This window comes from Electrophorus electricus, chromosome 4, assembly GCF_013358815.1.
Source record: "Electrophorus electricus isolate fEleEle1 chromosome 4, fEleEle1.pri, whole genome shotgun sequence".
NCBI lineage: Eukaryota > Metazoa > Chordata > Actinopteri > Gymnotiformes > Gymnotidae > Electrophorus > Electrophorus electricus.
Genome location: NC_049538.1, coordinates 25,148,583 through 25,164,884, shown reverse-complemented (window position 1 = coordinate 25,164,884; position 16,302 = coordinate 25,148,583). Strand labels below are relative to the sequence as shown.

Here is a 16,302-nt window from a genome sequence, read left to right as displayed (position 1 = left end):
GCAGGATTTAATGCCACTTCTGACTGCAGATATTGGAGTTTTATAAAGTACTGCTAGTAGAGTAATGCTGTCTATTAATTATGGGTAGAAAGATTCACCAGAAAGCCAGCATCAATTACTCCTTTCATGATGAACTGTGCTGTAAAGTGACAAGTGGAAACACTGCACTATATTCAAGAGTGTCATGCTGTCATTCCCAAGGTTCACACATACACAGTGTAGTCTGTGAATAATTAGGGGCACAGTTTGGCTTCTGTGCTGCTCCCAACTGGATTATTAATAAAACAATTACTATGGAGTTAGAGTGCAGAATGTCATCTGCAACTGCATCGGGTTTTGGTGAAATATATAGGAATCAGTGATTTTATTCAATTTAGGATTGGAAAAAATGCAGGCCTTACGAGTGGTTTGCATCTTGCAGTAAAGTTTTTGAGGCCAGACAATTCTGGTGGATTCTTGTCTCTTGACAAATCTACATTTGGGTAGTGTTCTTGATCTGTTCAGTGTCTCTTTTTTTAAGAGCATTAGTATTCTTCAGTCATCTACTTGGATCTTCTGAGTTCTCTGCTATTCGTAAACACTATTCGCTATTCCGAAGAGTCAAAAACATTTCAAAAATCATTAAGAAGTATGTTCTTTCCTTATTAATGATGTTTCAGTTGGTATAGAGCCTTGATGTTTTGGCTTTGTGATATATTCTGATTGTTCGGCCTTGAGCTGGCAAGTTTTACTGGCATTGACACTTCTTTGGACTGCACAACAGTGAAACAGCAGCAACAGGCAGAAACCAGTGCTAATTCTTGACTATGTGCTAGTCATTTTGTATTTGAAATAATATCATGACAATAGGCAGTTGGGCAATTACTTTTGTTGATTCAAACAAAGTTTAACTCAGGAATGTACATACATCTTGGGTAACAGCTGTGGTCCTCATTTTAAATTCTTTGTTTCATTTCAGTATGATGAGTACAAAAACTACCATAATTACTGTCACAATTGCTGTCCAATTATTTACAGATTTCTAAGGAGATGATAATTAAGTGCCCCCTCTTCATCAAGGGTTTTATTAAGGAGTAAGATGAGCAGTCTGCAGTTGCTCCTAAGAGCGCCATGGACACTTTCCTTTCCAATTAAATGGACAGGTTGTCTATTTGACACCAACTATAGGGATTTGCAAAAGGAAATGAGACACAGATTCAAGGGCAGTGCTGTGGTATAACGCTAACATGTACTGTAGTATAACGCATTGGCATCAATGTTTTGCACTTTGTCAGCTGCTTTCTCGGAATGATTTTTATTGTGTTTTTAATTTGAACTTCATTCACTAAGGTGGTGTGCCCTCCTTGACTTATAAAATACATACTTCCTAGTGCACAAGTAAAAAATGTAACAAGTAAAACACAGTCCATCTTAAAGCCTCTCATTCAATCTTTTGGGACAGATTACTAATTACCAATTAGACTGTATAATGCTTATAGATTGGAGGCAGCACACAATCCCAGTTTTTCATACTGCAAGCTCACATCATTACTTGCATCACACACCTATGCGCAGGTGCACACACATGGACAAATCTATTGGTTTCTAAAATCTGTAGGCATATCAATCAAAGATTCTAAGTCATTTTAATTTGTTGAATATCACACAAACTGCCTAGCACATAAATGCACAGTATATGTGTAGAAGTCAGCAGTAGTGTGTTGCATAATGTTTTGGAAATGCACTGCCAAAAGTTTATGACTCTGCAGGTCTGTTGTCTGATATTTTAAGCATTCATGCCACAGCCAGGCCTACACATTGGTTTCTGATCACAAGAGTCTTCTGTTCTTTAATGCATTTATGCTTTGGTTTCTTACTCTGCATTTTTTTTTTTTTTGTCTTTACCACTGCTTAATGTGTTTGCTGGAATGTGATGGCGAGCAGCTTTGTCTTTTCTTAATCTGCTATTAATTAACACCCGGCTTGCTCCTTCACTTCTCATCGCTACTCTTCAAAGGGCCTGTGCAAAGAGCGAACGTTAAATCCATCAGGTCGTGCACTGAAAACATTTCTCACATATGTGAAGTGCTGTAATTATGCGCTCGCTCAATTAAATTAATTGGATTTTAAAGTGGTTGGGCCTGGATTTAAGCTTTTAGTTTTATTTGTATTATATTGTTTTTTTCTGTATATGCCTTCAGTTTTGTATGCTTTGTATGTATTTGCTTTTCATGCGTTCACCTATGTGTTTATTGTGAAGTTGTTACCACCCTTTTTAAAGAAAATCCCAAAAAGTATCTATATTTCTTTTCAGACAATACCCTACTGCATAAAGAGATGGCTCACACTGCTTAGACGTATCACCATTTTGATTCTGGAATGCAGCGTAATTTTTGCTCAAAGTATAACCATTTCATCTGCAAAGTCACAGCAGTCCTATTGTGGTGCTTCCCATTGTGGGACCATGAGATTGGGTTTCTAATACATTTTCTCCCCAACAGGATGAAAGTAACAGTGGGTCTCCCTCTCACACACTTGGAAAATGAATCATGCACTCCCTCAATTAAATCAAATGGATTTTAAAGTGGCTAGGCCATGAGCTGCAGATGCTCAGCAATGCGGCTGTCAGTCAGAGTGCGCTTCTGTGCTGTGGGCAGCTAGTAGAGCTTTCTACTGTAGGAGTAACTCTCCTTTTGGGCATGGGGCCATGGCTCAACCCCTGCCTCCATTTCTGTAATACCGTATAATGAGACATCCTGTGCCGCTTCTATAAGAGTGCCATCTAAAAGCCTATTGGCTTTGTTAGAGGTAGTTTATTGCCAGGCATTGCAGCAGCCATATACTCAATATAGTGCTGCATTTGCCCGCCCCCTCCTCTTCCGCCCCACTGGTCTTATTGTACCAGTGCTGTAACTAAGAACTAGTGAATGCAACAGGCAGCATCCGTGTTGTTCATACTTTTTCTTCCGTACCACAGCTTTTATGTTCTTGCTGGATCACTCCTGCTGCTTTCGCAAGATGGTATCGATCACAGTTGTTAATTGCATGTCATTAATCAAGTCACATATTGTTCTCCTCTTCCTGAGACAGCATGTCATCCTCCATCTCTAATATCAAAAAAGCCAGTATTATATTGAGGTACTGTCAAATAATATATAATTTTCACGGCCATGCACAGAGGGAGAGACAAAAATCATCCCTGTAATAGATGTAAAAAGTACAAAAGGATTCATATTGTGACCCTGTAGGGGATGAGCATAAAGGAGCCGGTCCGAGAGGCCATAAGGCAGTGAGCATGGCTATCTCCAGCATGTGCTCTGTGATGCTCATCTACTGACAGATGGCATTGTATAATAGTGCAGGAACACACGAGGCTCTTTTTCTCTGCACCAGATCTAGTGTTGAAACCTCTCATTATATCTGGGTGCCAGGCAGGAACAGCTGAGTGCAGACAATTGCAGGAGTAGTGGAAGCAATTTCAGTTTTGATTTTGCCCTTAAGCCCTGCTAGAAGATAGCCTCTAAAGCCAATGACAGCCCTTCATGCTGGCTAATAGCTCTCTAGGAAAAGCAGTTCAGAGAGATGAGAGGATCAAATAGTCAACTGGTGAGGATTCTTGCATTGATGGTTTCAAAATGATTTGTGCAGTATAGGTTGAACTGATTTTAAGATTAAAGGAAGTGTCTCTTCTATAAGACATTTTGTATAGAATTTTCTCTCTTGCTCTCTCTCTTAGTCGTATCGAAACCCAACAGGGCCCCACACAGAAGCATGGCTGAGCAAGGCACCATGTGTGTAGTTCAAAACTGCTTTATCAATGACAAGTGTCCATTGGCATGGTGTACTATTGTCTGGCCCAGGGAGAGAGTCATCCAGATGAGTCAGGGCTGTTTCCATCACTGCCATCACCAGCGGGAAGAGTCATCACAAAGAGTGGCTTCAAAGGTATTCGAAAAGTCATTTCATGAATAATGCATCCTCTGCCAAGGCTCTGTTCACCCACTTCCCATTGTGGGGCAGAGCGGTCATTGGAAGCGTGGTCAGAAATCTTAAGGCCCTCTCAGCAGTCCGATCAATATTGCTTCATTCTGGGCAGAATTGTGTGTATTAAGGCCTGCATGGGTGGTCATTTGTGGGAACAATAGACCTGGGAACAGCAGGCTTCCAAGTACCGGTCAATGTGTAATAATGACTTCACACCAAGGCCACATAACAATTACAAGGTCGTACAGCAATGGGGCAGACCTACAGGCAAGGAAATTCTAGCTGGCTTACTATAAGGGTGGTGATGTAGAACATGGGCGCCAACACTGAGGTGTTAGTGTAATCTTTGTTTGTTTTTTTTTCCCCCATCTTGGGCCACCCTATATAAACTGTATTACTGGATAACTGATTAATTTTACATGGGGCCTTGGGGTAATTTCTTATTTTGCAGGTGCTACTCCGATATTTTATTTCCATCCAGATTGGCCATATCATTATTTTTCTTCATTCTCTTCTAAGAAAATGACAGAAAAACTACTGTTTTTTTTTTTTTTTTTTTCCAAACTAAGCAGTTGTCTGATCATTTTAGTCTTGTACAAAAAACTAATTTCCATGTTTTTCCATATCCAACTTTTTGGCCAATGATGGAAAAGAATTGACTGTGGCTGCTTGTCATATTGAGTCTCATAGAGCACATATCACTGCCCTTCTCCCAGATATTAAATACTACCAGAATCACTAAATGAAAATGGGTGCTTTTGAATAGGCTGTCAACCGTTTACTTGTTCTGGGTTGTAAAATCTTGACTCCCAGGAAAGTGCTATCAGGAGGAGAAAGGAAATTAAATCAAACAGAAAAATGAGATCTCGCAGGGAGATTAAAGGGCGATTATAATGGCAGCTATAAAGCATTACTTTATATTCACATATGAACCAAATTGTCAACTTGTACTTCTCTATAAATAATGACTGGTTGGATGTCATGTTGTGAATGGAGCATGATCATATGACCTTGTGACACAAACATTCAAGTTCAACAACAAAAAAACAACTAGAAACTCACTACCCTTGTGATTCAGGTGTGATAGTTTTATCACTGAGGAGATAAAAATTACTACAGACATCCACCTAGTTAACTAATCCAATCTAAATAGTTATAAAGTTAGTAACTACTAGTGATTCTTTCTAGAGCCTCCTCAACATAATTTACTGAGATATTAGCATTTTATAATCTAATTTAAACTGCACCGTGCCATATTTTGCTTCACCTAGTCTTCACAATGTCAAACAGTGCTATGTTTCTCAGTTTGGCTCTTTCCTCTCCATATCATCTGTGCAACTAGAAGGTATTGAATGATTTTTGTGCAATGGCTTGTTTTATGCTCACTCAAAAGGAAGGCAACCAACCAGCTCTACAGTACTCGGTACATCCTACTCCTTTGTGCTAGAAAACTATATTTGCATCATTCATCATTCATCATGGTTTTACGCCAGTTCAACAGCTCATGGTCGTCCCTGAGATTCATTACCACGGAAATGTGATGTCATAAATTCCATGCATAATAAATGCTCGTGGAAACAAATGAGCCACATCACCATGGAGGTGCTCATTTTCTATTGTTTCTCATTTTATGATCGTGACTGTCAGGGCTGCTTCCACAATGACTCACAAGATGCTCAGACACAGCTTCCTGTTAAGTTTAAGTGCTTTATTTTTATTTATTTATTTTTAACATACTTGTAACGCTGAACATATGAGATGTAGTTTTGATCAACAGAATGATGGCATCTCCTCTGCTTCATGGCAGCAGACCATGCAGAATACCAAATAGTTTCAGTTTAAGGCCTGGTCGTATAAATTAGTTGGCAGTCTTAAATACCTTATGTACTTCAGTTTGTTTTGCAGTTTACTTGTGGCTTAGTGCTAGTAGTTTCTGTAATGGTATAGATTGACTGCCAACTATCTGGTTGTTTTATTTTAGAGCTGGAGCAATTCTATCAGAACATTGAAATGTTAACATCATCTCAGACTATAGACAGGATTCAAGGTGATTCTCACTCTTTCATCTTGCTCATCATTAATGAGTTTGCTGCTATAATGCTTTTTGGCTAAGTCCTCCTGTTGCTCCAGATTGTTGCTGGGCATTGCAGTATGAGATATTCTCTCAGGGCTTTTTAAATGCAAGCAGCCCTGAGTGTATCTGAGGAACCCTCTCCTGGTTTGGCAGTTCCCAGCAAAGACCTTCCCATGAACTCTAAGAAAGAAAATCTTGCAAACTTGTTCACTTGCTCGCTTAGATTAATTTACATCAATTCAGATCAGTTCACCTCTTATTGCTTAATCGTCACATAAATACAGACACATTTGCAATTTAAGTTACATTACATTAAATTATTATTTAAGAATGATAAATGGTAAACTGAGCACAGTAGACTCTGTTAAACTAAAGAAAAATAAAATCCCTCTGTCTTGTTCTTTCCCCCATCACCATTTCTGACCTGTATGCCACAAGCAGTTAATCAAATATTTATGTAGATTTTATGAGACACTGATACCATGATTCCTGCTGCAGGGAAGTGAAGGCAGCTTCATTCATTCATGAGGGAGAGAGAGAGAGATGAAAAACATGTTGCCCCTTGTCCCCCTTTCTTGCTGTCATGTTAAGACTAGAGATGTAATGAATGTGTCTGAGTGGCCCTTTATTTTGGGGTGTTTATTTATGTCTCTCTTTCTCTTCCTCTCAGGGTGATGAAGTACTGACGGTCATTAAGATGAAGGCCCAGTGGCCAGCATGGCAGCCCCTGAATGTGTAAGTAACATCACCTCCCATCACCAACAGTACTGCTTCTCTTCATGTGTGCATGTATAAATCATAACCTTTCTCCTTATCAAACAAGCAGCCCTTTTCAGACCTTCATACCAAAACATCAGCAGTAGCATTAACCTATATATTAACAGCAGCATCCTTTGGAATGTATTTATTTGATGATCCATATGATCCATGTTTCCCTGGCCATTAGGAGAAGACTTGAGCTCAAAAATACCCCTGATGGGATTACATAATTTTTTGTGCAAGGTACTGAGAATTTGCTTGTTTATGTGTGAGCTTGGGTAGACTGAGCTCTTAGTGAAAGGTAGTTGGTTGTGCTTTCTCAGAAAATTAGTTGTCCTCTATGGAAAGGTGTCTGCTGCTTCAAAGGGATGAGAGCATAGAAGCAATCAAATCTGTGATGGCCAATTAACACTCTATCTTGTTTACTTGAAGGGAATTTAATTGCATCCCACAGTGTAAAATTACAATGTATATGCAATACAAACTAGTGCAATTTCTGCAGATGTGAATGTTTCATAAAGTACGCAATGCAGCAAAGAAATGTGATTGAGTATATCCACTGTATGTGGTCCCCTTTGTAATCTGAACCCATACCTACAGGCAATATGGGTTAACTATCAGAGACTGTTTGTGTGTGTGTGTGTGTGTGTGTGTGTGTGTGTGTGTGTGTGTGTGTGTGTTTTGAAAGCAAGGCTGAGTGATGTGTCACCCAAAGGTGTTTTTTGCCATCAAGGTTAATGGCCTCCTTGCAGCCCTTATATATCACGACATCACATTAACTTATTTAAAGCTGCAACCCTGCCTTTTGATTAGACCACACAACAACAACAACAACAACAAAAAAGAATCCATGGAGAGCTCAGATTAATTACTGTTGATTCAGACATCTTTCCCTGCCTGATCACATATTGTCATTCTGCTAAAGGGAGACCGTTGGGACTGCCTCAAATATGACATCCATTATGGAGCCCCCATACAGCTATGCCTCTCTTGGGGTTCTGTAATAGAACGTGAATGTGTGGACTTTGAAAAGCCATTAAAAAGTTTGTGAGACACACACTCACTAAAGCCTTTAAGTTTAAACACTGCTGATTCAAGGTCAGAATAGGCGACACACTGGGGAAGCTGGAGTTGTTCATGCTCACCCAATCACAATAATGAAGGTTCACTTCCCTTCATGGAGAGGCAATGGAGTATTTGGAAAAGGATCAAGTTAGATTAGAACTCTTACATTATACTTCTGAATTCTATACTCTTTAACCAACTACACAGGTTAGGGGCTCTGATTGAATTAGTATACCTGGGTTAGTTGTCTTCCCTTTTAAACAGACCTAATTTACAGAAAAGATTATAAAATATATGCATAATACTTATAAGGATATTAGATTAATAAGAGCAATACCAGTAAATTATTTTAACTGTTTGAAGACCAGTTAACTGGATCAGGGTCCAGTTAATTCCCCAGTGTGTCAACCGTTAGGCTTTGAATCAGCAGTGTTACAAACATTTTAATGGCTTATCAGAAATTATATGAAAATCACGTTCAGTCTTTTTGTACTAATAATCCCATTAGTTTGTGCAACAATGATCCAGTTTTGTTGCTATATCAGGTCTAGATCAATTTTGTTTCACACACTTCACTGAATTTTATAAAAAGAAAAATCAATTAAAATAGCTATGCTATTCAGGGTCAGGTGCAAACATAGAGTTTGTGTAGACTCAAGTGTCTACTGGTAGGCTTTACTTTTTTGTAGTTCTTACCTCTCTTCATAGCAAAATGCGAAATTAACATTTACGTAACTGCAGATTGGAGACCACTTTAATACTCTTTGTGGGACGTACATTAAAACTGATAATTTTGTTATGCCCTAAGTAGATTGTTAAATGTTACTCAAGAGGAATGTGAATGGTGAGCTCCACCAGCACTAGACATTTCTGAGTTTCATCACTGACAAAACAATCACTGACTTTTCTGTAAAAGTGACATGAAAAGGCAGGCTGGACATAACAGTGTTTTGCTTCACCACAATGTTTACCATCTAAAGTAAAACTCTCACAATAAGGTTTTTTTTTGTTCTATTTTCTCTTTTTCTCCTTCTCCCATGACTCAGAGCAGTATTTTTAGAAAAACAGCAACGGTCTTCTTCAGAGAACCACACTACAGCGCCGCTGGAAATTTCCAGACGTCTTGTAAGGCTTGAGGAGAGTTGATTAGCAGTGCGCTGACATTCAGACAGTGAAATAATGGGTTGTCAATGCAAGAAGCATCTCAAATTAGCTGTATGGTTTGTCTAAGCTTTAATTTGCATGTGCGTCAGTTTGTGTGTGCGCAAGTTGTGTGAATGTATGTGTGTGTGTATGTACATGCAGACGAATGTGAGGACAAGGGTCTGTATACCATAAGAACTAAATTTACTGTGTATGTGTCTGATGTTTGCAATTCAAGGTTTAAACTGTGCAGTTGGAGGTCTTTTTCTGTCACAGCACAATACTGGGTGTGATCACTACCTCTGGGAACAAGTAAATATACATGTTATGGATGCAAGTCACATCTGAGACAATTCTGTGGATTCTGCTACCTAGTTTATTCCCAGAGCGCGATGAGTTAGCACCAGCTATAGTTTTCTCTTCACACTCCCACACTCACACTCTAAGACTGTAGTGACATGTCAGGTTCAATAATTTTGCTGACAGCATGCGTTTTCTGCCTCATTCTCTGTTTTAATATAGAGGGTCTCATAAGTGTTAGGTTTATCTTTGACGGCCATATTGGGGCAAAACAAAAGCAAGGCATAATTACTAAATTACAAGGGAAAGGTGGTTGGGTGTTGGGTTACCAAGCCCTGAAGAAAGGAATATAACCACATTTTCATGTTAACCTTTTAAAGAAAGGTTTAAAACGTTAAGACATTACTTTGCGACTTTGAGTATTAGCTTATTTATATTATTTGTATTTATATGTGTTTATGCATTAGTATGTTTTACTAATGTTTAAAATGCTTGTATTATATTCTGCCTTGGAAATATCACTTATTTTAAGATTCATTATAAGGTTAGAGTCGGCATCTCATTTTGTGATGTCCAGTTTATGTTATCTGTCTTCTGACCCTCCATGAATGGTCAGTTTCTGACCACATGTGTGCTGCTGGCTGGTGCTGATTGGTTACTCTCAAACCAGCAGTGACAGCAGTGATACATGTAGAAACTCCAGCTACATGGTACATGGCTGTACCTGATAAACCTTCACCAGCTTCTCACCCGTAGCCATGCCCCTAGAATGCCAGTGTTACTGACGTGCTGAGAATGGGCCACCGGCCAAATAATATCTGGGCAGTCCTGTCAGGGGAAACTGAGCAGTGATGGATATGGTAGATGGTTGTGGAGAATTTTGTGAAATCCAGTAGATGGGCCACAGCCTATAATTGCATTTTATAATATAGATGGAAAAAAGCTAACCTAATAAAAGGAGTGTAGGTCCAAATGTAGGTTAGGTGTTTCTAATAAAGTGGTTGGATTGCAGCTTTCACTTTGTTGGATTGAATAGTTACTAATACATTTATTGTCTGCACATGTTCAGTTGTGAGTATTTTTGGCATTTTTTAACAGCAGGGGATGAGTTCCTTTTAGGCTTCAGGCCTTAGATTCCTCTTTTTACCATAAACTAAGAGACTACAACCTCCCTCACATCATTTAAATCTCCCAATTTTTTTCACTTTTCTAATGATAAAATCATTTAGCTTGTTCTCTTTAAGCTGCCACTCAAACGTCTCCAATCACATAGCAATTATTTTGATTACTAAAACAATTACACCGAGCAGGCGCCAGGTTAGTGCTTCCAACAGCAACAAAATGCTCTGATGAAACAGAGAAAAAGATGGAGCCATCAGTGTGCAATTACTACATAAGATGAATTATCTATTGATTAGATAATATAGGCCTGATTTTGGAGCTGTCTTTTAAATCAATCACAATGGCCATCCACAGAGGCTTAAGCTCTTGCTCTGTCCCTGCACTTTTAGCAAGTGTTTCATTTTATTGTGGTCTCCCTGCCTTGATGGCCTTATATCTCACTACCCCTTTATTTTAGATTTTTGCTTTTTATTGACAGAAAACTTTTTTTTTTGTTATCCCCTCTCTCTTTTTTTGCCTCCTCCTCTTTGTTATTCTGTCCCTAACTCCCCTCCATTCTCCCCTTGTCCTTTTTCTCTTTTGTGGGTTCTTTTTTGATCTTGCTTTCCTATGTCCATGCTCCTATCCCACCTGCCCGTTTTCCGGTCTGCAGGCGGGCCGCCCCCTCGGCAGAGTTTTCGGTGGACCGCACACGTCACCTCATGTCCTTCCTAGCCATGCTGGGGCCCAGCCCTGACTGGAACGTGGGCCTCTCGGCCGAAGACCTGTGCACGAAGGAGTGCGGCTGGGTCCAGAAGCTGGTGCAGGACATGATCCCATGGGATGCGGGCACTGACAGTGGGGTCACCTACGAGGTCAGTATCCATGGGCTAGCTATGCTGGTTATGCTGAATCAGGCTAAGGAATCTTCTCCATGAAGCACCGGTGGTTAAAGAGTTTGGCTGTGTAACTGCCAAACCGCAAAATGGGGCCTGGTGGGTTTGGGCTGGAAAGTTGCTGTTTATTGGAGGTTAATGTGGGGACTTGACTGTCATATAAACAAGAAAATACTCACAAACAGAAGGCAGGTGAAAATAAATAAATGTTGCATGTTTTTTAACAGGAATGCTATGCGAACAAAAATAGGTATGAGTGAGGATTTGGACAACAAAGGTATTCATAATCGCAACTTGACTCTGCCATCTGCTGGCATGATGGATTTTGTGAATTATGCTCTAGTTATGTTTCCTCTATATCCTTTATATATATATAAATCTATTCAGCATTATCCAAGAATCAAGTCTGTGGATAAAAGATGTGATACTTTCATCAAACTTCTGTCACGCTACCATGTCATTGTCCGTGCAATCTCCGTCGGGGCTGTGAGCTGTTTCGTGCCTCTAGCCACGTGCCTTATCATTTCAGGGCACTGACATTTGGCCACTCTCAGTGAAGAGCTGATACGCGTGTAATTTGTCGAACCCTCCTGGCTGTGTGTGCTAGATTTGTCCCCTGTCACTGGCCCTGCCACTGTGGATGAGAGCAAATCTTCCCATTTGAAGCCCAAAGCACATGGTGGCAGTTGTGCAGAGGAAGTGACTCTGTGCTGTAATGGGATTTAATGCTCACAAAGAGATAGACAATGTTCAAAGAGGAGGCACAAATGCTTGAATGAATGTGGAAAATATTAGAACATTGAATTTAGCATTTACAAAATACCAGAAGAGGATGTAATTCATTTTGTACAGTAATTTATTAAGTATACTGTTTGAATTTTAGCATTTTAATTCATGATTTGTATGCTCTGCTCAGTCTCCAAACAAGCCTACAGTGCCCCAGGAGAAGATACGCCCCCTCACCAGTTTGGACCACCCCCAAAGCCCCTTTTATGACCCAGAGGGGGGTGCTATAACACCAGTGGCCAGGGTGATGGTGGAGAGAATTGCCCGCAAGGTTTGTCCTCCCATCCCTCTGTAAATATGATTGTGTTCTTCAAATATAAAGGAAAATCTACAGCTATTGTCGGCCAGGTTATTGAGGCTCAGAAGCAGGCTGGACATACGTTGACAGCAGCTCTAGCCTGTGATTTCAGCCCTGTGAGGAACTGGAAGTTCTTTCTTTTAAACATCTGCGCAGTGTTCTCTCAGCAGACCAGAAAGTCAGCCTCAGCCTCCGCTCAGCCACTTGTTATTGTGGACATGTGTATTTGCTGTCTGGGGACAGATACGTATGCGTTATTAATGCCTCCCTCTGGGTGGGTGGCTGCGAGAGAATCTGTACACTGCTGGATACACACCAGTGCTGAGCTAGCTGAATTAAGCCCCAGATCAGATGCACAAAATTACCTGGCTTTATTTTGAAGAACAGTTCTGACGTGAAGCTTTTGGATACCATGGAGCTCACTGCAAAGAAAATCAGCCTTTTGAACAGTGGCTGGCTTTATAATATGCTTTGGGTATGACATGGTAAACATTGTAGATTTTCTGTGTCTGCAGGGCGAGCAGTGTAACATTGTGCCCGATAACGTGGACGACATAGTGGCAGACATTGCTCAGGAGGAAAAAGAGGAAGGTCTGCATTTCCTATCACCTTCACAGGAGACCTTGATCACAATCTGCCTGTATGCGTGCCCGCATGCGCGCGCGCGCGCGCGTGTGTGTGTGTGTGTGTGTGTGTGTGTGTGTGTGTGTGCGTGTGTGCGTGCATGTGCATGTTTTGGAGTTGGAGGTAATTATATAGTGCACCAAACACCCTCTAGCTTGACTTTTGCATATATTTTGGTGCTCTCACTACATCCTATAAGATCGTGAAAATAGCCTACAGGAAAGTGACTTTACTAAAGTGCTATATAGAAAACTCCTGAATTTCTTCTCCCCTGCTGCTTCTTACTCACTCTCTCTTCATGTCACGTTTTCCTCTCCGCCAGACGACACTCCTGAGACGTGCATTTACTCCAACTGGTCTCCGTGGTCAGCATGCAGCTCCTCCACCTGTGAGAAGGGCAAGCGCATGAGGCAGAGAATGCTGAAAGCCCAGCTGGATCTGAGCGTGCCCTGCCCCCACACCCAGGACTTTGAGCCCTGTATGGGGCCGGGCTGCAGCGACGAGGGTGAGTGCCACACCCTCAGCTTTCTCTGTTTCACCCACCTTTTTCTGGCCAATTCCAGAGAGAACGTGTTCACACTGCAATTCAGTTTGGTCAGCGCTTGACCTATAAACCCTGCCTCCAAAAGACAACGGGCATTCCTCCGGATGATTTGAGGTCGTTTCATGTGGAGCAGATCTTTCCCATTCATCCAGAGTATTCAGAAGCTTGTGAATGGGATGTCATGGGTCATCATGTTTTACTGAAGGACATTTTGAAAATGTCCTGGAGTAATAATAAGAGAGGGTTTTATTAGGTGACAGAACCAGTACATCACGGCTGGGTGATCCTCTGCTTTGCTTTTTCACAGGCTGCCGCACTGACTTCTGCTCTGAGACATTAAAAGGTCAAAGATGATTGTATACCGTTTTTATTTGCTGAGAAGGATCAGTGAAAGCCCAGGCCCCGTTGTATACTGGCCAGTAAAAAAAATAGCAAGCTGCTGTATAAGGAAGTGTTTGTGACAACCTTGGTGTTCTGGAGTGGAGGGAGGAAGACAGTGAAGTATAAACAGTTGGATATCCTTTTTTGTGCTAGCCTAATATTAGGATCCCACTTCTTGCATAAGTCACCTAGCATTTATGCATATTTTCTTTGGTTTTGATTTTGTTTAGACAGATTATCTTGGTTTCGCCAAGTTCCGCTAGACCCTTTCCTAGTTCTGTTGTGCAGGACACTACAGTCTGGTGTCATTCTGCCCTAGTCAAGTTTTCCTGCACTTCTCTACAGTTTTCCTGTACTTCTCTACAGTTACTGCACTTCTACTGTCATAGACAAATAATCACCGCTGATGGAGCTAGGCTCTGCATTCTTGAGTGTTTAATGGGCCATTAAGAGCTCTTATTGATCGCTGATTGTAAGGCTGGTCTGATAAAGGGGACCTCTGGGATGTCATGTTTACTTTATTTTGGTAATGACTCAGTTAGCATCAAGCAGAGCTCAGTCAGTTCCGTCATTTAGGGAAGGGGAGCCCAAGGAATACGGGGAATAATGCTTTGTCCTTCAGCATAGTTGAATTTATTTTAAGAAACAAAGAAACATGCAAACATATATACAAACATCTATACATATATTCAAACTTGGATTGGATGTACTAATTGTTGCAACTAGCTCAAGATGCATTCAAGTGTCTGTTCACTGCTCACACTCTATACTTTTGACTCAAGGCTAAAACACTCAAAACATTCAAGTGCTGATCTGCCAATCATGGGCTGTGCACTTCAGGCCGATACAGCAGTCACAGTATAGTGGGGACCTCAGAAAAATGACACAATGTCAAGAGTCATCTGCTGATTGGTGTGACTGACCTGTTTAATGAATGATGGAAGATTTTGCATGCAAATCCAGCAAAAACAAAAAGACAGAAATGCACTTCTTCAGAGAAGCCAGAAAGAAGTGTGACTGCCCTTTTACTGCCTAGACACAACCACCTGCATGATGTCGGAGTGGATCACCTGGTCTCCATGTAGTGTGTCGTGTGGTATGGGTATGCGCTCCAGGGAGCGCTACGTGAAGCAATTCCCCGAGGATGGCTTTTCCTGCACCCTCCCCACCGAGGAGACGGAGCCGTGCACAGTGAATGAGGACTGCTGTGAGTGTTGCTGTGCAGGATGCCCTTTCTCCTTGGTGATTTAGAAAATCAATTTTATTTTCTCTTATTTTTCTGTACTGCCATTTCCAAGGGCAAGTATTAAATCCGGCATAACCTGGCACTCCTGATGGGTGCAGACTGTGATCTGCATCGCATTATCTCTGGCATTTAATGGTCCTCCTGCTGTCATTTTTCCCCTGTAGCTCCCAGCAGTTGTCTGGTAACAGAGTGGGGGGAGTGGGATGCCTGCAGCGCCACCTGTGGGATGGGCCTGAAGCGTCGTGAGCGCATGGTGAAGATGCCGCCGTCAGACGGCTCCATCTGCGGGGCTGAGGTGGTGGACGTGGAGAAGTGCATGATGCCAGAGTGCCGTGAGTAGGAAGCACCTGCGTAAACACAGTGCACGGACACACACAGACCATGTTACTGTGTGTTACAGCGTGCCCCAGACATGGTAGCAGGGAACTGCTCACTTTTCTACTTTACAAAGGAGTTTGAACGAAGTGCCCCGTGGACAGGTATTTGTCTCTTCACAACCAGATGTCAACTGATTCTAAAGAATGTGAGCAAAAGGATAGCTGCAGCTCTGTTTTGACACCATGTTCCAGAGCTGTTTTTGCCATAGCGACATATGTCTCTGTTTTGACAGACACCATCCCGTGCTTGCTGTCTCCGTGGTCTGACTGGAGTGACTGCAGTGTGACATGCGGAAAAGGGACGCGCACGCGACAGCGCATTCTCAAATCCCCCGCTGAGCTGGGCGAGTGTGCCGAGGAGCTGGAGCAAATGGAGAAGTGCATGCTGCCGGAGTGCCGTGAGTGCACACACACACGTGCGCACATGTGAACACCAGTGCAGCTGGACCTGCGCACACACATACACACCTGTGCACCCAGACCCGTGCATAATTCTGGGTCTGGGTGCATGTGCACATGCCCATGCACACACCTGTGCACCCGGCACATCCATACCAGTGCACACACCTGTGCACCCGGACCCACATGCTTATGCACACATCTGTGCACTCGTACTCTTGCACATGCCAACACTTTTACACCTGGGTCCATGTGCACATGCACACACCTGGGTACCCACACCTACATGCACACGGCTCCAACTGTACACTCTGGTCCACTGCACAAACACACCAAAAAGAACAAA

General features: G+C 41.8%; 1 protein-coding gene across 1 annotated transcript in view; it reads left to right on the top strand.

Moving 5' to 3' along the window:
- spon1a (spondin 1a) overlaps positions 1-16,302 on the top strand; it is a 64,280-nt gene that overhangs the window by 44,822 nt on the left and 3,156 nt on the right. The window contains exons 7-14 of the mRNA XM_026999441.2: positions 6,708-6,772; positions 11,079-11,280; positions 12,218-12,358; positions 12,901-12,976; positions 13,332-13,514; positions 14,971-15,141; positions 15,345-15,512; positions 15,791-15,955. Of these exons, the coding sequence (XP_026855242.2) occupies positions 6,708-6,772; positions 11,079-11,280; positions 12,218-12,358; positions 12,901-12,976; positions 13,332-13,514; positions 14,971-15,141; positions 15,345-15,512; positions 15,791-15,955 (1,171 nt within the window). The remainder of the gene's footprint in view (positions 1-6,707; positions 6,773-11,078; positions 11,281-12,217; positions 12,359-12,900; positions 12,977-13,331; positions 13,515-14,970; positions 15,142-15,344; positions 15,513-15,790; positions 15,956-16,302) is intronic.